This window comes from Engystomops pustulosus, chromosome 5, assembly GCF_040894005.1.
Source record: "Engystomops pustulosus chromosome 5, aEngPut4.maternal, whole genome shotgun sequence".
NCBI lineage: Eukaryota > Metazoa > Chordata > Amphibia > Anura > Leptodactylidae > Engystomops > Engystomops pustulosus.
Window position 1 is genome coordinate 109811800 of NC_092415.1, and position 27240 is coordinate 109839039.

Below are 27240 nucleotides of genomic sequence, written 5' to 3' on the forward strand. Positions count from 1 at the left end.
CAGATGCAGCACACACACTAGCCATGCTTTACTATACATTACACACAGACATGAGCAGGGGGAGGAGAGGGGAGGGGTAACAGGAGTGACATCACTGCCTCTGACCATGTGACCAGCCTCATTTACATGATAAAGAATAAATGATTTTACAATGAATAATGTATGAAATAACTAGATAAAGGCTGGGATGGGATCCTTGTGAGCTGCTCCAACAGGTAGAGGTGACAGGACTAGTGACACAGACCTGATGACAGGTGTCCTTTAAGGTAGTTTGTTTAGCCGTTTGATCATAGAGTGAATTATTAGAACAAATGCGTTTAGCCCGAATGTATTCCCCTTTGGGTAGATTATGTATAATATGTGGGGGATGACATGACGTGGCATACAATACAGTGTTGCCAGATGTTGGTTTTCTATACAAATTAGTTTGAATAAGGCCAGTAACAGTGTCGCCCAGTAATTCCACATCTAAAAACGGAATGGAAGTGGTGGAAAAAGTAAAATTAAGGTTAAACCTATTACAATTGAGATATTCAATAAAGCAGGCTATATCAGGTTGGGGTCCCGTCCAAATTAGGAGACCGTCATCAATATAACGGCCATACCATTTTATGTATTCTAGATAAGGGTTATTATCCCTGTATATATGGATCTCCTCAAACCAAGCCATATAAAGATTGGCTAAAGTGGGGGAGAACTTAGAACCCATCGGGCAATCTTGACGTTGAAAAAAATACATATTGTCAAACAGAAAAAAATTGTTAGTAAGTAGAAAATATAACACATCTGTTATGTAGGCAACTAAATCATCAGAAAAATTGCTATACTTATGTAAGTGAAACTGTACCGCTTCAATGGCTAGGTTGTGAGGTATGACGGTATATAGGGAGGAAACCTCACACGCAACCCATATACATTCTGTAGTCCACCTCATAGTTTGCATGCTTTTTAGGACTTCAAAGCTGTCTTTAATGAAGCCTGGGGTACGTTTAACAAAGGGTTGGAGTATATTGTCGACCCAAGATGCCATTTTTTTCAAGTAAGGAGTTGTTACCAGCAACAATGGGTCTGAAACTAGGAGGGAATAAACCTTTATGGGTTTTGGGAAGCATGTAAAAAATGGGGGTATTGGGAAAATCGGGTATAAGGTCATGTAAATTAGTATCTTTGAAAACTCCCAAAGTGATCCATGATAATCTTTTGTAAGGTATCCCTAACCATAGATGTGGGGTTATAGGAAACTTTTTGGTATACATTAATATCATACAAAAGAGACAAAGCTTCACGGGAATATAGAGTTTTGTCCAGTACAACAATGGAGCCCCCTTTATCCGATGCACAGATGATGATATTGGGGTTGTTTTTGAGGTCCTTAATGGACTGAAATTCGTCTTTGGTTAAATTCTTGCGGATAGTACGGGGGATGTTGTTGCACAATAAAGAGAGGTCCCGTTCAACTAAGGTTTGAAATGAATCCATGGCTGTTACCCGGGCATTGACAGGATAAAAATAAGGGTTGGAAGATTGTACAAACTCAGAAGCCTGTACGTGAGGATAGTTCGAATCATCATTGTCTTCTTGTAAGTCTTAATTGTAATAGTGTACGGTGATCTTGAAGGGATTGATCCAAAGAAAACATTGAAAGTCTTTTATTATTTAGAACATCCGAGAGGGGGTTCGATGTTGAAGTGCTGGTATCCTTGCTTTCATGAAAATATCTTTTAAGTGTGAGTAGACGGATGAATTTATTGACATCTTTAATAGTGTCATAAAGTTTAAATTCAGTGGAGGGAATAAAGTTTAAGCCTTTAGATAGTAGTGAAATTTGTGCACTGGTAAGTATACAGGCTGACATATTAATAACACTGTATTCCTCCATAGATCCATTTACTTGCGTCGGGGCATGTACTGCTTTTTTTGACCGGTGTTTCCTTCCTCCTCTTCGTCTGTTACGTGTTTTTTTTTTTTTGTAGTTTTTTTACTTTTTTGATGAAATTGGGTTGTTATTTTTTGTGTGTTCCGTTTTGTTATGGTTAGAAACATTTGGTGTGTTATCATTAGACCCATAACCAGAAAAGTCAGTGTTAATGTCTGAAGTATCACAGTTGGAGGAGCTGAAAGTCACATGACGTTGGTAATTCACATTGTAGCGTTTTTTCAGAATGGATTTCGGTGTTCTATTACCTTGATTTCTCCAGGTATAAATTTGTTCTTTTTGATAGTCCCGTAAATCCCTTGTGAATTATTTTTTTTTGGTGGTAATATTAGTTGATTCTAATTTTTTGACATTCGATTCAATGCGGGACATTAAATTGTTATACTCCGGGTGAATACTGTACTGGTCCATATTCAATTCCAACTGTGCTATTTGTTGGTTCAGTTCGGAAAGCTTATTTTCCTAATTTTGGACAATAAGATTGATTGATTAATTTCAAAGAGCAGTCCGTGAGGATATTGTACCATTGCTTGGTGAAATCTTCAGAGTAAATAGTTGTTGAGGATTTATATAGACGTAGACCACGAGGAATCATATTATTTTCTAAATATTTGGTTAGTGTGGTGAAATCCCACCACACCCGTAATTGATTGAGCATGGGTTTCTCGAGATCATTGGCCACAGTTCTCATTGGAGACTTAGTCTCTTGTGTGTTTTAGACATTGAGAAAATTTCTTTGGCTTTCTGAAGACTATCAGAATTGGTCAATTGCAGAAAAGAACATGTGTCGGTAGGAACATTTGCATCAGGTGTTGAGTATTCTGTTGCCATGTTAAAGTATGTGGTCCTTTCAAAGTATATAATAGAAGTGGAAAAACAATTGAGAAAAAATAATGATTATACATGCGAGAGATAAAACGGAAGAAAAATTTCCAATCTTCAGTAGCATGAGAAAATTCATATATATATTCAGCTGATAGGGAGCACGAAAAGAGAAGCCCAACAAAATATACAAAAAGAAAAATGTGATTTTCAGCTCACCTATGTTGTCAATGCGGATAGCGATTTGTGGCTGCACGGACACCTGGGTTGGGGAACCAGTCAAAAAACCGCAAAAAAAAAAGGGGTTGTAGTCCAGCTTCTAACGAAAAAGCAAAAGGATGAGATTAAAAATCCACTTTATTAGAAAGAGATATCATAGTAAAAACATCAACGGACGTCCATTGGGAGAAAAACTGACGCGTGTGTTCTTTTGGAAACTCATCCGTTTTTGACAGGTTTGACCAATTATCTTAATCTTTTTTTTATGCATACGTTTTTTGATGGACTTCTTAAAAACGGACCAAAAACGCATTCAAAACGCTTCTTGTTTGCCTCAATAATTGTATATCTGGAAACAAAACCTTTCTTTGGTTCTCAACGACCCCCAGGTAACCCTAATTAAAGCGCCTCTAGTTTCTACATATGGTACTTAGAAAAGCTCACCATTCAGAAACAATAAGGTACAAATGGTTATATCAGAGCTATTACATATCTTCTATATAACAAGTGGTTAGTTGAGTGACTAATACAATGTCTTCTTTATTATCCCCTACAGAGTGGACACAGACAATAGTGGCATAATATCGGACAATGAACTGCAGCAAGCTCTATCTAATGGTGAGGAAGTGTCACATTTATGTTATATAACCTTGTATGCATATTGCTACCCAGAATCTTCCAATCTACCCATAATAATGCTCCTACAGCCGAAGAAATGTTGCTGGAATAAATGGAAAATTTCATTTGAATTTTTACAAAAAAGACTAGAGGTGAATAAATTCAGCACACTGAAGTTTGTGTACAGTATGCGATTGGCCGCTCACTTCTGGCCTGTTCTGTAGGACAGATGTTTAGTGTTTGGATTGGGGTCAATTTCCATATTGGTTAGAAAATAAGACCATGCCCTAGTTTACACAGTCAAGCACTATATCTAGGAGAAAATATATCTGCCTAGTGAGACAGGAGATTCATGTTTTCTATTACACAGACCCTTTACTATGTAACTATAAATTTCCTTTGGTTACTGACACTAAATATAGCTTGTCATACATGCCATTACTTGCCTAAGAAAACACAAATCACATGGATGGCTGTACTTAAAGGGAACCTACCACCCCGATTCTACCTATAAAGGTAGAAGGGGTGGTAAGTGGATGAATGGGACGTGAGGATAGCCGTTTTTTGGGCTAATCCTCACGTCCCGGGTGTCTTTTAGAAAACTTTATTGCAGGCATATGTAAATTTTATTAAGCGGCTACTGGGGCGTGGAGTATCCGGACATGAGGCTACTAGTTGCAGCTACTCCACGCCCCAGTAGCCAGGTTAATCCGCCTACCATTTCATCTTCGGCGCGCAGCTCCTCGTAGCTGCGCTCCCTCGTCCTAGTCCCCCGGCATCTGCGGCCTTCTGCGGATGTGCAGTAGCTCCGGCCCGGAGCCGCGGCCGGGCAGCCGAAGGCCTGCATTCTGCGCATGCGCAGAACGCAGGGAACTAGGACGAATGCTCGCAGCTACGAGGAGCTGCACGCCGAAGATTAAATGGTAGGCAGAGTAACGTGGCTACTGGGGCGTGTAGCCTCATGTCCGGCTACTCCACGCCCCAGTAGCAGCTTAATAAAATTTACATATGCCTGCAATAAAGTTTTCTAAAAGACACCCGGGACGTGAGGATTAGCCCAAAAAAGGGCTATCCTCACATTCCATTCATCCACCTACCTTTATAGGTAGAATCGGGGTGGTAGGTGCCCTTTAAGAGTGATCAAAATATTCCATGGTCCACAATTCCTCAAATGTTTAAAATCAATTTATGCAGATAAAATAATTATTAATATTCCACAGCTCAAATATGCATGGAAAGCATATAATAATTGAATTTAAAGGAAATCTACCAGAGGCGCTTTCTCATAGATCCAGGCACTTTGATTGTGGTAATATTTTTAAATTGGTTATCCATGACCACCTTCTAAAATCAACTTTTAGCATTATGCTAATGAGCCTGGCTTTTACACTGTCTCTCCTTCCCTCTTTAATAACACATCACACAGTGGGAGAGGGGAAGTGCTACTATACATTTATAAGGAAGGAGGGCAAGTATAATAAATATAAGAAGATCACCACAGTCACATGCCTGGATTTATTAGTAAGTGTCCCTGATTCATCATGCTTCATTTTGATGTTAGATTTCCTTTAAAAGTGATGGAAAAGCAAGAGAAATGGATGCACCCACAACACACTTAGTTTCTTTAGCTAAATAATATGCACTAAGCTGTTTTTGCACTGAACTTTTCTTGTCATGCATTCAGAAAACTGTCCTTTCCCAATTTCAGCTTCTTCTACATGGGGCATTGGTCTAATTTTTCAGTTCTGAATAGACAGTCATCTGCCTCTGCGTTCCTTTCTCCCCTGTGTTATACTTTTCACAGGTACATTACAAGATCTTGCCTTTCTCTAATGAGCTGCCTCACATTGATTTGAGAGGAGATTGAGCAGCTCCTTCTGTGATACCAGTGTTAGGCTACCTGCACATGATGTGTCACCTGTGTGAGAGCTCTGCTTATGCGCCGATGACCAATGAAAATGACTGCCTTGGACATAAATAAAGGCAGTAATAGGACCTGCTCTATCTTTTGCATCTCAAGCATTTGGTTCATGCACAGGCCCATGAAATAAAAAGCCTCCTCCATCAGCCCATAGAAGTGGGATAAGCATGTGTGTGAGCGGTAGGAAACACAGCTAGTACACATACTTATTTCCTTGTCGTGTCTATGCCTTAGGCCCCTCTCACACTTGCGTTTTTCACGCGTGTTTTCTGCGCGTGCTTTTGACGCGCAGAACTTGCATTGCACTCTGACCCATTGTAATCAATGGGTCTTTTCAGACTTTCATTCTTTTTCACGCACACACGCGTAAAAACGCACCATACAAGTCTATGGAGATGCATCAAAAACGCATTGCACTCTGAGACACTTGCAAAGTGCAATGCGTTTTTAACACATCAGTTGCCATAGAAAAAATAGAGGTCAGTCCTGAGTCCATTTTACTCGCATTATCTACGCGTGAAAAACGCATTGAAATTGCACTGAAAACGCGTGTGAAAAACTGAGACATTGAACAAACTCTGACTGAAAACTGATTGCACTCTGATGCAAAATGTGACCAAACCCTGATCGCACCCTGATCAAACTCTGACGTGATCTGCAACGCAAGTGTGGAAGGGGCCTAACACACAGGAAGGGGAAGAGATGTAACTGAGCGAGATGAGCAACCTAATCAGCTCAGGAGAAATGGTACTAATCCCAATAGAGAAACCAAAAGGGCTCCAGCAAAATATGACACTTAAGACTTCTAATAATTCTAAAAAACTCATGAGGTGCTGCATAATAAAGGCACCAGTGCAACGAGAAAAATATACACTATATGAAATATTCCAAAGCTCCAGACCAACAGTCAGTTAAAGGGGTATTCCAGGAATCAGCATAATTCATATACAAGTGGGCACTTAAAATGTAAGCTAATGTGTAATTAGTTGTTATTTAAAATTTTGCTCCCCTTAGCAGAAAATGCTGATGACATTCACTGTAATGAAGAATTAAAATGCTACTGGCCCTTTAATCAGTCCGTTAATTTCCTCCGCGCGGTCCGTCGCAGAAAAGAAGATGTCCGCTGGTCACATGTCCACATCACATGTCCTGTACCTGCCTGGGCAGGGTCATGTGATCAGCACTATGTTTGGCTGTAGTCGGTTGGTTGCAGTGCATCCAGTATGGCCAGTGTTGTGGTGATGGCAGTTACACATCATTACTATGGTAACAGAGCAAGAAAACCTGTTACATCATCACTGTTAGCAGAGCATAAGTGGTAGGAGGAGTTACTGAGAACTAAAGGATCATGGAACTTGTAGTTTCCAGTGGCGGCCATCTTAGTGATAACTCCACCTACTTTAGAGAGGCCATAAATTTTGTAAATCATAAAATCAAATTATTTTAGCTCCGTTTTGTGACTAATGACATTGAGTATTGTTGTATTCATTTATTTATATCATCATGGGTTTTTGTGTCAGACGTTGATGATTCCCGTAATACCCCTTTAAATCAATTGGAATGGTCTTACCGGATATGATCATGTAGGTCACTGGAGTACAAGAAGAACAATGGCTGGAGTCCTCACAGCTTGTAGCAAAGGGAAGGTCTTTTGAAGTCCATAGGACTGGAACCTAGCTCCGATGTGAGGGCAGCCTCACTGCAAAGGAATTCCCCTATCTTTCGCAGGCCTTTATGCGTTTCATCTGAGAGTAATCTTCAGAGGGCTATACCAAAGAGAGGAAAAAAAAAAATTAGGTGGCATGAAGTTAAAACCCTAGCTGGGTTCAGTATGCAAAGGCTGGTCCACTTAACTTAAAGCTACTCTGCCTTGGTGCACTAAAGGCCTGTGGAGTAGGGAGGCAAGCATAGGCTACCCTGTCAACTGAGGCTCTGGTGTGATCTTCACTATTGTGGTGCAGAGGAGCACTGCTGGGCCTGCGCAATGACTCCTATCACAAGAAGAGTGATTTGGTCACCCCTCCTCTGACAGGTGTCATGTGACACATAGACTTTGTGTGTGCCGGCACAAAGTTTCAGCCAGACCGTAACAGATGGGTAGGTAGCTTTATGACTGCACACACTCCTTTTACACAAGATATAGAACACTTAATTTGATGAGCAGAGCGAGAGATAGTACAGGCTGCCCCCGGGTTACATACAAGATAGGGTCTGTAGGTTTGTTCTTAAGTTGAGTTTGTATGTAAGTCGGAACGGTATACTTTATTATTGTAACCCCAGTCAAACTTTTTTTGGTCACTGTGACAATTGGATTTTAAAAATGTTGGGTTGTCATAAGAATCAGGATTAACACTAAAGCTTAACTACAGACAACTTTGATAACTGTTAAAGCTGTTTATTGTAGCCTGGGACTAAAGTACAGTAAATTACCAAAATCCAGAGGTCCGTTTGTAACTAAGGGTCGTATGTAAGTCAGGTGTTCTTAAGTAGGGGACCACCTGTAATAGCAAATAAAGAGAACGTTATGGGTGTGCCCAAATGTTGTGAATACACAAAGTAGTACAGAGTATAGTGCCCTCCTGTGAGAGGGCTATTGAAAGAGAGCATTATGCATGTGGCCAGATTTTGGTAATGCACAATTTGGTACAACATTGAAACAACGGGGGTAGGGGACAGGGAGACAAATGAAATACAATAATAATTTAATAGCATAGCAAAATTTAAAAAGTTATGGACAGAATGGTTGGATATATGGAAGAATAGATGTTTTAGGGCGAATTTGTATAAATGGCAAAAAAAAATAATCTATTGTAGAATTGGAACTGATCTGTTGTGACCACTACATTTGTGGGGTGGGTGCTGGCTGTCAGACCCCCACCAATCAGACATATAAGCCTTCTAACAGCTGGTGCTGAGGGGTGTGAAAAGTACAGGCAGTCCCCGGGTTACATACAAGTTGAGTTTGTATGTAAGTCGGAACTGTATATTTTATCATTGTAATCCCAGCCAGAACTTTTTTGGTCTCTGTGACAATTGGGTTTTAAAAAATGTTGGGTTGTCATAAAAATCAATATTAACACTAAAGCTTCATTACAGACACATTTGACAACTGTTACAGCTGTTTATTGTAGTCTAGGACTAAAGTAGAGTAAATTACCAATATCCAGAGGTCCGTTTGTAACTAGGGGTCGTATGTAAGTCGAGTGTTCTTAAGTAGGGGACCACCTGTAGTGATGGATTGCACTTATTAAAATATACAAATATAGGCTCTACTTGTTAAACCGTAAAGGGACTGCAGCATTCAGACGCATATAAAAGTACTGCAATACCACTTTAAGGACCATCAAAGAGTTGACTGTATTAAATGACATTGAACATCCTGAATACTGACTACAAAAATGTATTTCTAGATATAATTAAATAGTTGGCTAGACATTCAGTTGTGAGAACAACAAGTACCTGGCACACATGTGAAGACCATTCCATACTGAAGATGGAAGCTAGATGTTGGGCTCTCATCACACAGGCTTCTTGTCTGTTGTAGACTTCCTAAGACACAGTTAACGTTCATGGAAAAGAAGTTTCTAGTTTTTGTGAACAGAGGATGGCTCTGGAGTGTTGCATGAACTGCCTCACTCTTCCCAGCTGTGATCTGCCTATGTATTGCGTACATGATGGCCACAAAACTAGTAGGGTGTAAGATCCGCAGTAAATATAGGCATAGCCCCCTTGCCATTATGGTTACTGCCATTTGGTTTTTAATTCCATTAATTGCATGGCCCTTTTTGGGGTGTCAGCTGAGTGTACTTCTATAATTGGGCTGTGATAGAAATTTAAAGGGAATTACCATCCAGCATCGTTGTTTTCTAAGGAAGTAATGAGCAGGAATTGTTACTTGTCTGATTGCATTTAGCATCTTTCTAAAAAGAGGATCCTAGTAAAAGCTATGACATTCCTATGGATATTATTGTAGTTTTTATAATGTGCCGTTTGTAATATTGTATTTGATTTGAGAGTAAATTGAATTCTATCCTCTCATTTTAGGTACATGGACACCATTTAACCCTGTGACAGTCAGATCTATTATCTGTAAGTTTTACATTAACAATTTTTCATTGTACTTGTCTTTTCTGCTGTAGAGACTTCGCAGTAGTTGGCAGTAGGAGGTTCATCAATAGATAACTATATGTTTATTATTCCTACAATACAATCCAGTTTTTCAAGCTTAACAGCTTAGGGCACATCATTAAATGACACGAGTTTTTTTCATTAAGTCATACTATGTATTGGCTAATGTTAGGAGCAGGAGTGAATACACAATGATTAATCAGCAGAACTCTCTAGACATATTAAACCCCTTACACAATGGGGGAGTTGCATTAACTCTGTTAGTGGGGGGAAAGTTGTGAAAAAACCTGTTTGATTAAAAAAAAATCATTTTGGCTTCATTGTTAAATATTGACACCATTTTATTTGTTTTCATCTTTAAGATCTTCTAAGGAGCATATGTTTTATTTCTTTTGTAAACCAATTGTTTCTTTTTGTAAATGTATGACTGCTCATACATACACAGTACAGTCATCTGTGGTATCCTATCCTTAAAGTGCACACTCTCTCTTAATAGTCAGACCTGGGTATAGACATAGGCAAACAAATCATCCAGTTGTATCCCACTGTTCAATAATAATGTGCTAATAAGCTTCTATTTTCTGTTTAACAGCCATGTTTGACAGGGAGTGCAAAGGTGGTGTGAACTATCAAGAGTTTACTGGGGTGTGGAAGTACATCACCGATTGGCAAAATATATTTCGGACTTACGACAGAGATAATTCTGGGCTGATTGACAAGAATGAATTGAAGCAAGCTTTATCAGGTTTTGGTAAGTGTTATTAAGTATTCCATACATACACTTAAAGAGGTATTCTCGTTTGGGCATTCACATTCTGTTTTATTAATCTGCCATTTATAAACATTCCTTCAATTAGATGTTATTAAAAAAAAATGTACCTGGGTGAAGATAATTTCTCATAAATGTAGTCATATGGTCCGTTAGAAACCAGACTGACTGCTTAGTTACGGCCACCTCTGCTGGGGGGATTGCACAAAGAAACAAATGATTTTGGTACATGAAATGTCCGGGAGTTACTGCATATACTACAACCGTCCTGTGGTAATAAACGCTGTATCCATGTGGTCAGGCAGAGCTCAATAGCGCATGTCTGGCTACCGCTGCCAAAATGTGATGTGGTCGTATCCGAGGAAGCCATTTCTAAGGGGCAACATGGCTACATTTATGAGAAATTATCTTCACACAGGAACATTTGTTTTAAATAACATCCAATTGAATAAATGTTTACACATGGCAAATGAATTAATTTAAATGTAAATGCCCAGATGGGAATACCCGTTTAACTCAGAAAACATAGTATGGATATTCATTATACCTGGTGCTCTACATTCTGCCTCTGGTTCCTATATAGCGTTACTTCCCTCCCACATCTATTCTTTCTCTAAAAGGAACTCAACAGGTAAGTGGACAATATAGGGAGCAAGTCTGTGATATACAGACTGCTTTCCTGCAAAGATCAGTAGACATTTTAGGATGAATGTGATGGATTTAGTGGATAAAGCAATGTAGGTACTTGGAACTGAACACAGGGCACAAGGTATGCTGACTATTTTCAGGCCTAATGTATAATAAACATCTCATTTAACCCCTTCACGCTCTGTCTTGTAGCTCTACGGCACAGAAGTGCAGGGAATGTATGAAGAGGGCTCACTGGCTGAGTCCTCTTCGTACAAGGGTGGGGGTTGCTGCATATTGCAGCAAACCCCCACCGCTAATAACTGCAGTCGGTGCTTGCACCGATCGCTGCTATTAACCCGCCATCTTTTTTACAATTGTCGCTACCCCAAACGTCATCGGGGGGCGGCGATCGTTTGCCATGGTAGCCTTGGGTCTTCGTTTGACCCGAGGCTACCTGGCTTCTGCAGATTTGTTACAATGAGCCAGTGGCTTATTGTAACGAATAACATGCAAAAATGCCATATATTGCAATACAGAAGTATTGCAGTATATGGTAGGAACGATCTGACCATCTAGGGTTAATGTACCCTAAATGGTCTAAGACAGTGATTTTCAACCTTTTTTGAGCCGCGGCAAACTTTTTATACTTAGAAAATCCTGGGGCACACCACCAACCAAAATAGCACAAAATGACACTAAAACAGTCATATTATACATATAGTTAATTATATAGATTCTAAATTTATTTTACTCACTCAGTGTGAAACCTAGGCCTGTTTCAATAAACACAAAAGGGATATCCTGGCAGGAATGGAAAAACACACACAAAGCTCTTCCTCAACAGTTCTTAGTTTCTCCCTGTTTTTAGTATATGGTTCTGATTATCATGTGGCTCATATACTGCAAAATAAAGAAGTACAATGAGAAGTACTATGGCCATGAGGCCAGAGTACAAGTGCCAACTCATATACTCAGCATATGAGCTGGTACTTGTAGTACTCCAGCCTCATGACTATAGTATTTCTCATTTTACATTTCTCATTGTTATATGCAGTATACTGCTGGAGTACTAAAAGTACCAGCTCATATGCTGAGTATTCTGCCTAGAGTTCATATACTCAGGCAAAAGCTCATATAGTCAGCATTATTGGTGGGCATTACCCAGGTGGTGGGCAAATGCAAGAGTCTCTCCGCTTTCAGGATGATGCGCCGGCCTCGGTGATGTCATTTTGTCGCGCGAGGTTCAAAGCTTGCACATGTGTTATTGTACACGTCTCCTACATTGTAAGAAGCTGTGACTGCGCATTGCCGGGAAACAAAATACAGGGGGCACCATAGATTTAGGAACTTTCCCCGCGGCACACCCGACCATATGTCGCGGCACACTGGTTGAAAATCACTGGTCTAAGAAATAGAGAAAAGAAAAAAAAAGTTTAAAAAAAAAAAAATAATAAAATAAAATACAAAAAAATTCAAATCACCCCCCTTTCCCTAGAAATGATATAAAACATAATAAACAGTAAAAATCACAGACTCATTAGGTATCGCCGCGTCCCAAAATGCCCGATCTATCAAAATATAAAAACGGTTATGGCCGGCGGTGACCTCAGAGACGCGAAATGGCGCCCAAATGTCCGAAATGCGAATTTTACACCTTTTTACATCACATAAAAAATGGAATAAAAAGTGATCAAAATGTCGCTCAGACCTCAAAATGGTAGCAATGAAAACGTCGCCTCATTTAGCAAAAAATTACACTTCGCCCAGCTTTTTTTTCTTTTTTGTACACATTCGTTTAATTTTTGAAAATGTATTAAAACGCAATAAAACCTATATAAATTTGGTATCACCGCAATCGTACCGAACCAAAGAATAAAGTAGAGGTGTTATTTTAAGCGCACAGTCAAAGTCCTAAAAACTGAGCCCACAAGAACTATACGCAAGTGCGTTTTTTGTTTGTTTTTTTTTCAATTTTTCCACATTTGGAATTTATTCCCAGCTTCGCAGTACATGGCATGTTAAAATAAATAACATTACGAGAAAGTAAAATTTGTTACGCACAAAATAATGTCACGCAGCTCTGTACACGTAAAAATGAAAAAGTTATACCCTCCCGGAACGGTTCCAGGGCATTACAGTATTCTCAGACCTCTCGGCAGGAACTCTGAGCAGAAGAAGAGAATTCGCTACAGTAACAAAAGCGTTAAGAGAAAATAACATTGCATACAAGTGGGGCTATCCGGTTAAGCGCATCATCTTCAGAAATGGGATAAATTATGCCCTCAGCTCCCTTAAAGAAGCTATTTCCCAACTTCAAAAATGGAACATCCTCTCCCAAGAAGAAGGCGACCTCACCTCCCCAGCAAAAAAGAAAGCAGCAACGCTGAATAAAGATTGGAGCACCGCCACCTGAGAGGACTACCCATTCTCATAGCAAGTATATGTTTTTTTTTACCAACTAGCCACTTAAACAAGGGAAGTTTGCGGAGCCAAGAAATCACCAACCTTCTCCTTTCAGCTAGTGAACCAACCCCCCCCCACCCCCCCTCCCCCCTAATACACCAAGCCACCTTGAAGCTTGGTAGGTTCATAAGAACCGGACAGTCGGAAATCCTATCCCCAAACTTTTATCCCCCTCTGTGACGATGCAGGTAGCATTGTCACAGTTTTTGTTCAAGTTTTATGTTGTCTTTCTTATAGTTAACGTTACCCTGAATAACTATTCAGGTTTTGTTATGGCGACAAATGAAATGACTTGTATAGAATATAGCATAGAAAATATGTACAGGTATAGCGTCGTAATCAGCATCTGTACTTTCTCTCCCAAAAATGACATTTAACCTAACCACTATCAATACTAAAGGCCTAAATAGCCCGATGAAAAGAGCTCTATTTTGGAAAAAGGCCCAAAGCTTAAAGAGTGATATTATATGCGCTCAGGAAACGCTTTTAAATCTAGAAGACACCAAAAGACTAAAGCATAACAAATTCCCTCATATCTTCTTTGCTCCTCCAGAGAAAAAAAAAGAGGAATTGTAATACCCATAAAAGACACGGTGGCCTTTGATCTCATAAAATTAGAAACAGATGCTAATGGACGCTATATCTTTCTGGTATGTAAAATTGACGACGAAGTATTCACCTTAATCTCCATATACGCCCCCAACAAAAAACAATACCCTTTCATTAAAAGCATTATAGAAAAAATCAATAACTTAAAACAGGGACACACAATATTATGCGGAGATTTTAACTTAGTCCCCAGCTCAAGCATAGACAAATCACCTCCTCCTGGTCCCAACTCCCACATTTCATGTGATAGTGTGAGATTCTCCAATCTCATCCTCTCAGAAGACCTATACGACTCCTGGAGAGTCTTACATGCCTCAGAAAAAGATTATACTTTCTATTCAATACCCCAAAATTCATACTCCAGAATAGACCTGGGTAGACAAATGGCTGCTACAAAAAGTAACATCAGCAATCATTGGCCAGTTTACATGGTCTGACCATGCCCCGGTGACCATTACCGTTTCCCACGCAACATGCCCACAAGCGACCTTTGTCTGGAGAATTAATAATTACTTGATATCAAACCCTAACATCACCCAAACCTTGGAAAGTAAGCTACTAGAATTCCTTAGATTTAACAATACCCCGGACACTTCGGAAGCTAACCTATGGTGCGCTCAAAAAAAATTTCATAAGAGGCTTACTCATCCAACAATCTGCCAGACACAAAAGATTTAAAATGGCCAAAACTTCTTCCCTCCTAGACTTAATAAATGTATTAGATACTAAAAATAAAATCTCCCCCTCCCAAACCCTTGCCAACCAAATACAAGAACTAAGATATGAATTATACCAACTTTACCAAAACCAATTAGAATTTAATATGAGAAGATGTAAAGCCAATTACTATTGGCAAGGTAACAGAGCAGGCAAAATTCTTGCCAATAGAATCAAAAATAGAAGCTCCAAACAAAAAATCCCCTACATTATCAACCAAAAAAACAACAAAATCATAAACCCCCAGGAAATAGCTAACATGTTTGGCTAATACTACAGGTCACTATATAATTTAAAAGATGACTCTTCCACCCCTCAGCCATCAGACAACTCAATAAATGAATTCTTATCTGGTATAACACTTCCTAAATTTTCAGAACAACAGATAGAAGCACTAAATCATCCAATTAGTAGCGAAGAACTTGATCAAGCGATAAAAAATGCAATAAACAATAAAGCGCCAGGCCCAGACGGTCTCACAAATGAATACTATAAATCTTTTTTTATAAAAAAACTGTTTTATTGCAGAATCAGAATAGCAGAAAACATTACATTGACATTTTCTGTTTTACAATTTAACAACAAAATCGTGTTACAATCTCCATCAATTTATCTGCTTTGTCTGAAAGAACTTAAACTATAATAAAATAATGAGTCAATACCATCTAACTGGGTCTTTGGTTTCATTTTCAAATGTCACTATTGTATTATATTCGAAGGTTTGTGTCACTGTGTCCCCTCTCTGTCATGTCCTGCTGGAGTGAAGCTTATTTATACTTTCAATTGTTTCTTCCTTGGTCTCAAGAGGGTGGTAAAGTCTGGGTTCCCATCTGGAGTCATATATAGTACTCTTTTTAAAGATGTTTTAGTGTGTAGCTCCACTGCTGTACTTATATTGTTCTCAAACTCTCTGTCAGATTATAAGTCTCTCATGGCCATCCTAAGTCTGGGGGGAGAGTAGTTGGTTCTCGGTGAGTCGCACCAGTCCCCCCATATTTGGTTGAATTTGCCTGGCTTTTGCCTGTGCTTATAGATAATCTTCTCGTATGGCAGAATTTGATTTACCTGAAGCTTCCACATGCTAAGTGTAGGAGTGTTAGGTGAGTACCACCGCAGCGCAATGCATTTTCGGGCCAAAAACAATGTGTTTCTCTTAAAAAAAAATAATTTGGTAATGTGTCCAATCTGCTTCCTGAATTAGGCCCAGTAAGCATGTCTCCGGTGAGTGCGGCAGTGGGACCGGTAAAATACTTGTGAGGAAGTCTGTTATGTCTTTCCAAAATTTTTGGATTGGTACGCAGCTCCAGCTCATGTGCCAAAAATCTGCTCCTGTTTCTCAGCATCTAGGACATGCTGTCGTTGTCACCCTACCCATGTGCCGTAGCCGTACTGGGGTTTGGTATGCTTGGTGGATGAAGTACAACTGGATGAGTTTGTTATTTACTGAGGGAGAGACTTTTAGCTGCGAGGACAGAATATCTGAAATGGATTCCTCGTCCAGTGAAGGAATGAGTGTTTTCCATTTGTCTTTTGTAGTCAGTGGATGTTGTATGATCTTTTTCTGTATTAGATGAGAGTAGAGTATTGAGACTAACCCTCTAGGACCCTGTGTTCTGTATATGCCAATTATCGGGCAAGACGATATGGTGAGGGGAGAGTCTGGGAACTGAGCCTCCAGCGCATGTCTGAGCTGTAGGTATCTGTAGAAGAAGGACCTATCCAAATCATATTTGTTTTGCAATTCTTGGAAGGAGCAGAGGACATTTTCTTTATAAATATCTCCTATTGTGTTTATACCCTTTTGCTTCCATAGGGCTTGTCCTTCCAGGGCGTGTATGTGTCGGAGAGTGGGGTTGTACCACAGTGGGGTTTCAGCTATAATGCCTGTAAAGTTTGCCATGTGTTTAGCCGCTTTCCAGACCTGTTTAGCTAAATTATATAGTGGTAACAAGGTAGGGCCTGCCTCCTGAGGCGGTCCTATAAATCTTTTTACAGCATCTTGAAACCCTGCCTTCTGAAAACCCTAAACTCCATAATAGAAGAGAACGAAATCCCAGAGGAAATGTTACAATCGTTAATCATTACCCTACCAAAGCCCGGTAAAAGCCCAGACAAGCCAATGAACTTTAGGCCGATCTCTTTATTAAACACAGATTTAAAAATCTATGCCAAAATTATAGCCACTAGATTATCCTCCATTTTACCATTGGTCATCAATAACGACCAAACTGGTTTTATTAAAGGAAGACAAACACTAGACAGCACTAGAAAGATCCCAGATATAATTCAAATAGCGGAGGCCCGACGAACGCCTTCTCTGCTCCTTTCTCTGTATGCGGAGAAGGCGTTCGATCGGGTCCATTGGAAATTAATGTTGGCAACGGTAAAGAAATTTGGCCTAAAAGCCAATATTCTAGATAGCATAATGCTTCTCTACTCCAAACCATCCGCACAAGTGTACTCATCAGGATTTTTATCAGAAAAAATTACAATAACAAACGGTACAAGACAGGGGTGCCCTTTGTCCCCATTGATATTTATAATGACTATTGCAGAATTAATTAGAAGAGACCCACAAATTACAGGAAATTCAGACAACAAAGTAGGCCTATTTGCTGAAGATACCATCCTAATTCTCTTGAATCCCTCAAAATCATTACCAGCTGTAATGCAAATCATTAGAAATATAGTCCGGTATCATATTACAAATTAAACACATCAAAATGTCAAGTGCTAAACATGGGCATATCCCCTTTTAACAGCTACATTTCTCAAGTCCAATGGGAAGCCCCAAATATCACCTATCTAGGAATTAAGTTAACATTTCCACATAAAGAAACGCTTAACATTAATTACAAACACCTTCTAAGCAAGATAAAAAAAGACTTAGAAAACTTTGACAAGTTTGAATTATCTTGGTTTGGGAGGATAGCTACAGTTAAAATGTGTATAATACCATCCATTTTATATATATTCCGTAATTTACCCATCCCAACCCCTCTGAAAACACTCCAAACATTGCACAAACTCCTCTGGTCCTATATCTGGAAACACAAAAAAACCTTGTATACAAGCAAATATACTTATTCAACCAATAAATAAAGGCGGACTAGGCTGCCCATCTGTAATACAATATTATAAAGCCAGCATTTTAGACCAATTAAAACTCTTTTGGTCCCCAGATACTAATAAACATTGGATCAACATAGAAAACAATCAAGTCCCAACAAAAGACATTAAAGCGTACCTTTACAGCTTAATGATCCTCAATTCTCAACCTAAACACCCTTTAGCAACTATATCAGCAATGGCTGACTTATGGATATCTCTCTCAAAAACTCAAATCCTAAGTATAGTCCCACAAGACATTCCAATTAACAGTTTTTCTGCAGGTATACATAATTTGGGTCCTATACATTGGTTGAGGAAAGATTCAGGGAACCTGGGAGTTCTTATTTTACCATCCGGAAAGTTAAAAACAATGGAATCAATATCTCTGGATACCCAAACGGCAGGAATAAACTGGCTACAATACCAACAAATTAAAACAGCCCTCAATAAAGCTAAATTTAGTTTTAGCTCAGTGAACACGGACATAACAAAGTTTTTACTAAACCCAGAGTCCAAATCAAAAGGGTTATCCACCTTTTATAAGCTTCTAGTCGAGACCCACTCAGAGGCCATAAATTCCCATCTAAATAAATGGTCTGACAAACTAGACATGACACTAAGTGAGGAACAATGGCTCCAGGCATTCAGAATCCCCCCTAAAGTATCCAGATGTATTAACCACCTAGAAAACTCCATTAAGATATAGCAGGTACTACACGCCCCACAGACTGGCACAAATTTATTCGGATAATACCCAAACATGCTGGCGCTGCCAGAGTGAGAACGCCGACATGCTACACATATGGTGGAACTGCAATCTCATAAATAATTTTTGGGAAGCTATTAATGCTTTACTAACTAAAATAAGTCTTTTTCCTCTAAAGATATCAATTCTTCAAGCTCTCTTCTTCATAGACATGGAAGATTTCCCACACACCCACCTAACAGTAATCAGTCATGTACTAATTGCAGCCAAAATCAAAATTGCTAAATATTGGAAAAACCCTGCCCCCCCTCCTCTCGCTGAAGTTATCAGCTAAATAAATGAAAATTGTATGAAAAAACCATCGCTCATTGTCTTCACAAGATCCCAAACTTTTTAAACAACTGGGATATATGGCTAAGTTCGACGTATAATACCATCAACGTTTGATTATGTAATTCTTACACTCCTTCATATTACTGTACAATCTCAATTGTCGCCAAGTTACAGTTCTTTTAGTTATGTTTTATACTTTTCCTTTTTCCATGACTTATTGATATTTCCTGTAATGACTGTAACCAGACAAATGGAAATCATACTTCTTAATGTAATTTATTACATCTGTATGTAACATTATCCCTGGAAAATCAATACAAATTAATGTTCAAAAAAAAAAAAAATTAAAAAGTTATGTATTTTTGAAGGTGAAGAGCGAGAAATGAGAGAAAAAACACCGCGTCCTTAAGGGGTTAAAGGGGTGTTCCCATTTCTAAAAATAAATATTGATCTAATTTTCCAATAAACTTTCTATAGCAATACCACATTGTTTTCTAGCTCTTTGCTTGCTGTCATTCTATAGGAAGCTTCTAGGTCAGTGGTGGCGAACGTATGGCACTGGTGCCAGAAGCGGCACTCAGAGCCCTTTCTGTGGGCACCCAGGCCATCGCCCCAGCACACCAGTCAAGACTCAAAGAATCTTCCTGAAGCTCCAAGCAGCTAAAATGATGCAAATTTTCCATTTTTCTACTGTGTTGCTGTCCTCAGGAGGCTAATATGATTGAAAGTTGTTGAAAAACAAAGAGCAATAAGTCACTGCTTTAATTTTTGGTTGGCACCTCGCGATAAATAAGGGGGGTTTTAGGTTGCTTTTTGGGCACTCGGCTGCTAAAAGGTTCGCCATCACTGTTCTAGGTTTACTTTCTGTTGATATAAACCAGTACCTGTTCATGTGATGTCACACAGATGCACAAGCCGTTATAACACACAGCTCTGATTATTCTGTAATTGTAACAAAGCGTGCACCTGTGTGACATCACATGACCATGGTATGGTTTATATCCACAGAAAGTAAACCTAGAAGCTTTCTATAGAAGCACAGCAAGCTGATCTCTAGAACACTGATTTTCAACCAGTGTGCCGTGGCAAACTAGTGTGCCGCGACACATGTTCGGGTGTGCCGCGGGGAAAGTTCCCCAAACTATGGTGCCCCCTGTGTTTTGTTTCCCGGCAATGCACAGTCACAGCTTCTTACAATGTAGGAGACGTGTACAATAACACATGCACAAGCTTTGAACCTCGCGCGACAAAATGACGTCACCGAGGCCAGCGTATCATCCCCACCGCCTGGGTAATGCCCACCAATAATGCTGACTATATGAGCTTTTGCCTGAGTATATGAACTGTTGGCAGAATACTCAGCATATGAGCTGGTACTTTTAGTACTCCAGCAGTATACTGCATATAACAATGAGAAATGAGAAATACTATAGTCATGAGGCTGGAGTACTACAAGTACCAGCTCATATGCTGAGTATGAGTTGGCACTTGTACTCTGGCCTCATGGCCATAGTACTTCTCATTGTACCCCTTTATTTTGCAGTATATGAGCCACATGATAATCAGAACCATATACTAAAAACAGGGAGAAACTAAGAACTGTTGAGGAAGAGCTTTGTGTGTGTCTTTCCACCATTCCTGCCAGGATATCCCTTTTGTGTTTATTGAAACAGGCCTAGGTTTCACACTGAGTGAGTAAAATAAATTTAGAATCTATATAATTAACTATATGTATAATATGACTGTTTAGTGTCATTTTGTGCTATTATGGTTGGTGGTGTGCCCCAGGATTTTCTAAGTATAAAAAGTATACTCAGTGATATTGCTGTTTTAGCTCCTATAACTCCCTAGGCTGGTCAGTGTAAAATCCCAGGGCGTGGGCGAGGACTTTCTAAGCATTATAATCCATCTAGTTTTGTGGGGTGACAATGTGGTTACATTATCAGGATACAGGTGTATATATACTTTCATCTGGCTTCTGACATTGTACTGACACAGTAAAAGATGAGACAGATCTGAGATGCATGAGATCCATGCAATACCTATTACACAGAGGCTGACAGACTTTTACACTGTCAGCTCTGCTACATCTCAGATATTTGCCTGCCTCCCCCTTCCCCCGGATCCTTGTAGCTTGCTGCTTCTCTTTCCTCACGATGTGGTGCTGGCAGGAATTGAGTGTCTGAGATCAGTGCTTGACTGCAGGGGGCGTGGCTACAGGCACAGAGCAGAGAGAGACAAACTCTGCAAGCACAGCCTCACACAGGAATCCAATATGGCGACCACCCAACCCGAAGTCAGAAGTTACAAGGTCATGTCTAGGGGCAACAGAAATTGTAGATTTGTTGATATACTATAAACCCCAGGGCTTAGCTGCTTCTTGTGCCTCTGCTGATATTGCAGCGCTCGGATAATCTGAGGGGGATAGCTGGAAATTGCTGGATTACGGTAACAAAGATAAAATAGGCAAAGTTGTTTTACATCCCTAGAGCTATTGATTTGTGGTATACAAAAAACCTTTACAGTTACTCTTAAGAAAGAAAAAAGTCCATACATGGCTCTCTACACAGAAAAATACAAAAGGTTCCTTTTTTTTTCTTTTGCTACATACAAAAATCTGTAACACAGAAAAAAAGGTCAGGTGTGGTGAGTGGAGAAGTGGCTGCACAAATGCTGTATGGAATCGCAGGAATGTAAACTCTTGGATTGGAGGTGCGAGACGGACATGATGTGAGGTTGCACGTCACAGCCGCTTCCTTCCTGAGGATCCCTCCCTCCTCCGTCTGACGGGCGGGAATGCACGGCGTACCAAGCGTGAGGTACGGAACCCCCGCGGAGGCCCCGCAATCCTTACCCCTGGTGCCCGGGTCTGTCCCCCGGTGTGAGCGGTGGACCGGAGACCAAGGTCCGGAGCTGTGGAGGTGACGCGGTGGAGTTGGGTGCACGGCCGGGAGGTGGCACCAAGATATTAACATGTAATATAAGGGGATCAAGTGACCGACTAAAGAGGTGTGCAACATTTGATCTGATACAAAGACACTTACCAGCAATCAATTGTATGCCTTACAGAGACCCATTTGACCCCAGAATTGCGGAATAGGGTTAGGAGAAAATGGGTAGGGAAAGAATTCCATTCGTATGGGAATATTTTTTCACTCTAAAATCGATTTTCAAGTTCTGGGGAAAAATATATGTTTTTTTGAATGGCTCCCTGCATGGTCAAAAAATCTTGTTGGCTTGCGTTTACATCCCCCCCCCCCCCTTCTCGTTAGAGGTGTTTGGAGAGCTTCTTAAGTCCAGGGAGGGGAAAGAGAACCTCCCTCTGATAGTTGTGGGGGATTTAAACGCAGTGTTTGATCCTGGCTTGGACCGTATTAATTTAGGAAGTAAGGAGAACAACCCTTCAAGAACAGTTGCTTCTAAACTGGCTATCTTCTGTGAGGAATTTGGTTTGTTGGATGTGTGGCGGTCCAAATACGGAGCAAGGAGGGTGTTCTCTTGCCACAATAAAACCCACAACACTTTATCTAGGATAGACCATTGGTGAGTCTCTCCCTTATTTCCAAGGTCAGTCGAATGAGGTATGAACCAATTATTATCTCAGACCATGGCCCAGTAGTGGTAACTTTGGGGGAAGTGGAAAATAAGATCATTAATTTTAAACTGAACCCACATTGGCTATCTATATTAGAGGCACCAGATGTGAGAAATATTGTAACAGAATTTTGGACGGAGAATGTGAGGATGTAAAGTCCATTAGAAGTTTGGGACGCACTTAAGGCCTACTTGAGGGGAATATTTAAAAAGGAGATAGTGGAAGCGAGATATAGATTCAGCTACCAGGAGCGGAAACTTAAGAAACAGTATAAAGAAGTAGAGAGTAAGATGGGGGAAAGAGCAGCCAACAACAAGGAGATACTTGAGAAAGCAAAAAATGAATATGAGGCATTTCTTACTATCAAAGCACAACATAAGATGTTTTTTCAGGGTCAAAGATATTTTTCAGAAGGGGGAGAGCAGGTAAGATTCTGGCTCAGAGGGTTCGAGCTCCCAGGGAAAACGGATATATCTCAGCAATTAGAAATGAAGGAGGGGATATCGAAAAAGATTCACTCAGAATTAGGGAACATTTTAAACATTTATAGGTCCACTTCAGATTGTCCAAGGGGGGGGGGGGGGCAGAGGAGTTTCTGGGAAAGAGTAACTTCCCCAAACTAAATGAGGGCCAGAAACAAATGTTAGACGAACCTGTGACATTAGAAGAATTAAGAAGGACAGTGGCAGGCTGTACTAAAGACTCCTCTCCGGGGACAGACGGATTCCCGTTTGCTTTGTATAGAAAGTATGAGGAAGTACTCCTGCCCTTGTTGCTGGATGTACTTAATGAAGCAAAAAAAGAGGGGAAAATGCCGGACTCTATGATGCAAGCAGATATTGTCCTAATCCCCAAAAAAAGAAAGATAATTTAGAAATGGGGTCATTTAGGCCTATTTCACTTCTGAACACTGACGTGAAGATTATAGCGAAACTCCTTGCGAACAGGCTCCAAAAAGTTATTTCCTCTATCATTCACGCAGACCAAAATGGGTTTATCCCGGGACGGAAACTGAATGACTGTATACATAGATTGTATTCAGCGATAGAAATGGGAGAGGGGGGGCTCTGCTCCATCCTGTCTTTAGACGCAGTAAAAGCTTTCTCTGGGAAGTTTTGAAGCAATTTGGGTTGGGGTTGGTTTTTATAGGTTGGGTCCAGCTATTATATAGCGCTCCGGTTGCAAGGGTGGTAATAAATGGGGCTCGATCCGAAGAGTTTACACTGACTAGAGGAACTAGACAGGGCTGCCCCCTCTCTCCGCTATTATACGCTATGTATATCGAACCACTAGCGATTTTATTAAGGGAAGATCATGGAATAGCGGGGGGGGGGGGGTAAGAAGGATAAACTGTGTTTATACGCAGATGATTTGATCCTATATTTGCAAGACTATGTAACTGTAGTCCCAAGGGTGATGGCGGTTATAGAAGAATTTGGGAAGTGGTCCGGGCTTCAGATAAACTGGGCAAAATCGCAATTGCTTCCTTTAGATCCCGGGGTTAAAGAGGGGTTACTAGAACAGAAGGTAACCATATGTGAGAACAGTTTTAGATATCTAGGCATACAAATAGCAAAAGAATTGGATAGGTTTGTGGAAATTAATCTGCTCCCCCTTTTGAAAGCGATAAGAGAAAGAATACACTGCTGGGATAGGTTGCTGTTATCAAGGGCAGACAGGATAGGTCTTATTAAAATGATGCTCCTCCCGCAAATTCTATTTGTGCTCTCAGCCAGTCCAGTTTGGATAGAGGAGTCACTGTTTAGGGCGATTGAGGCGTTGCTCAACGACCTCATATGGGGGCGGAAAAAAGTTTGCATGAAGTTAAGCTATCTATATCGGCCTCTGGAGAAAGGAGGCTTGGGGATTCCCTTTTTTAAGGGATCCTTCATAGCTGCACAGTTTAGTAGGTTAGCAAATTGGGAAAGCAACCCAGTAATTATGAGGTTGCTACAATTCACCAAGGATCCGACAAAATCACTTATAGAAGTATTAGAGAGCAGTATTTTCGATACCGAAAGGTTTAAGAGTTGGGAGTTGTCCAAAGTGTTATTGAAATGTTGGAAGAGATAAAGAAAATGCTGAATATCCATGGGTTTTTGGAAAAAACCCCGGTATGGGAGAACTATCACATGCAAGAGTTTTTGAGCATTCCGGACTCTGGGTTCTGGAAAAGATTGGGGGTTAATTTTGTATCACAGTTTTTGACAGATGGGAAGGTTAAGTCTTTCTCACATTTTGAAGAGGTATATCACCTGAAGAAGGGCGATTTTTTTTTTTTTTTTTTTTTTTTTTTTTTTTTTTTTTGAGATATGGGCAAGTTGCACACGCACTCACAGTATTTAAAAAAAAGAAGGGGATAGGTTTAAGGATTGAATCACATGAATGTATAGATATGGTACTGAATAACAATGGTAACATTAGAAATATAGTTTCAAAAATATATAAACACATAGTGAAAGGGGTTTCGATTAACGTAAGACACAATTCACGCACAAAGTGGGAAAGAGAGGTTGGGTGTGACTCATCTGTGAATTGGGAGTGTGTATATGGGAATATGAGACATTGTTCAATAGGATGGAACCATAGACTCATACAATACAGTATTATCCATAAGATTTACTATTCACCAACAGATTTATGGAGAATGAAACTTAAAGGAGATAATAAGTGTTTGAGATGCGGAATTGGGGAAGCAAATTTCCTTCATGTCATATGGGCCTGCCCCAAAATCCAAGTTTTCTGGAATGAAATTTCTACCTATCTATCAACAATATTGGGGACGGCTCTGTCACTCACACTGAAAAGTGCTATTCTGGGTGATTTGGAAGGGACAGGAGTTGACCAAGCAAAGCAACAATTGGTCCAGAGGGTGTTACATTTGGGTCGAGTTTGTATTGCTAGGAAATGGGGATCTGCAGAGGCTCCAACAAGAGAGCATTGGACGAGTTTAGGAGATAAAATTAAACAGTATGAGCAGGTCTGGTTTGGCAGGCAGGGCAAGAGGGGAAGGGAGAAATGGAGCAACATATGGGAGATATGGAGAAAATTCAAATCTTGTAAAATGGAAGTCTCCCGTGTGTTTCTCCTTCCTCCCCCCCCCCCCCCCTCCCCCTTACATGGTTAAGGTTTTTTTTTTTTTTTTTTTCTTTTCTCCATCGGTGCGCGAGGGTGGGTGTTCAGAGGGTGGGAATAATTCTTTACATGTACATAAAACCGGGTACAATGTAAGATCGGTATGCTATGCACCCGGGTTTGTTCTAATGTAAAGGGAATGCATTTCTGTGGTGTAACTGTGTTTGTAGTGAAGACAACGAATAAAGAAGTTTTAAATAACTTGAAATGGGAAGGAAAAGGGGAAAAGAGAATTATGTATAACATAAATCACTGCCTTTAATTATGTAACAGACCAATACAGAATGCATTGTAAAACAAAAAAAAAACCTCTTTTCTCAATATTTCATTTTCAGGTTATCGCTTAACAGATCAGTTTTATGATATCCTTATAAGAAAATTCGACAGGCAGAGAAGAGGGCAGGTTGCCTTTGATGACTTCATCCAGTGCTGCATTGTTTTACATGTGAGTTGTAGATAACATTTAATATATTGCACATTTTGGGGTTGTTCGGCACCAGAATTTATTTTTTTAATCTGCTGGTTGTGTTCCCATTTTGCAATTTTCGCTCCTGTTATTGTGACTTTTTTTTTCATCGCCTTATTGTTTGTTTAGTTTTTTTTGTGTGCTGACCAGTAAAGTGCGTTACATTTGATAGGATCCTCAAGAAAAGTCCATAGATTTTGTTGGTCTGTTTGTAGGTGTATAATGCTCCAGTGTAAAAGATTTTGCCATTATATTTCTCTCTTCCCCACCAGAAACTGACTGACGCTTTCCGTCGCCAAGACACAGACCAGGACGGCTGGATAAAAGTGTCGTATGAACAGTATCTTTCCATGGTCTTCAGTGTAATATAATGCCCACAGAACCCTGAAAGAGACTGAATTGCCAAATCTATAGTTTCTTAATTTACTGGAATGCGGCACAACTAAGGTGCTATATGTTCAGCCTCCTCTACATCTTTTTAACATCTTCCACAGAGTTGTATATACAAAGAGCTTATTTTCTACATTTTGTTAGTAATAATATTAATCTAGCCATATTTTTTATTTGCAATGCAATGAATGGGTAACACTTTGTCTTACAATGATACAGTTGTATGTTGGTTATCATTCTATTAACTACTTGTGCCATAAAATCCTTTTATTAGCCCATCGGATATGTGCTTGAATCTGTAGTAAGAATGCATGATAACTGCCTGTCTTAGGGGAAACCTATCACATCTAATTGTAATAGCTCCATAACCTAATAAAGTATAGTACATGGGGTGTGTAATAAAGGTATGATAGTTGAGGAACTTTGTAAATACATGAGCATCATTGTTTTTCCCCATCTCTGTCTAGAGCTAAATTGTATGTACTATGTTCAGCCGACCGTAGAGTTATACATATTGTATCAACCCTGTAAAGGTCGTGGTCCAAAGACCTGTATTTACAGTATGTGTCATCATACTAGTCTGTTTGGTACAGAAGTGATGATTATCTGTGCACACACATGTCAGATGCAGCGTGAAAACTCGTAGGATCCTATAATAACAGTGGAAGACGA

General features: G+C 39.9%; 1 protein-coding gene across 1 annotated transcript in view; it reads left to right on the forward strand.

Annotated features, from left to right (window-relative positions):
* Positions 1 to 26846, forward strand: part of PDCD6 (programmed cell death 6) — a 41885-nt gene extending 15039 nt beyond the window's left edge. The window contains exons 2-6 of the mRNA XM_072152905.1: positions 3534 to 3595; positions 9561 to 9605; positions 10237 to 10395; positions 26048 to 26157; positions 26451 to 26846. Coding sequence (XP_072009006.1) covers positions 3534 to 3595; positions 9561 to 9605; positions 10237 to 10395; positions 26048 to 26157; positions 26451 to 26549 — 475 coding nt within the window. The 3' untranslated portion in view covers positions 26550 to 26846. The remainder of the gene's footprint in view (positions 1 to 3533; positions 3596 to 9560; positions 9606 to 10236; positions 10396 to 26047; positions 26158 to 26450) is intronic.
* Positions 26847 to 27240: the final 394 nt, after the last annotated feature.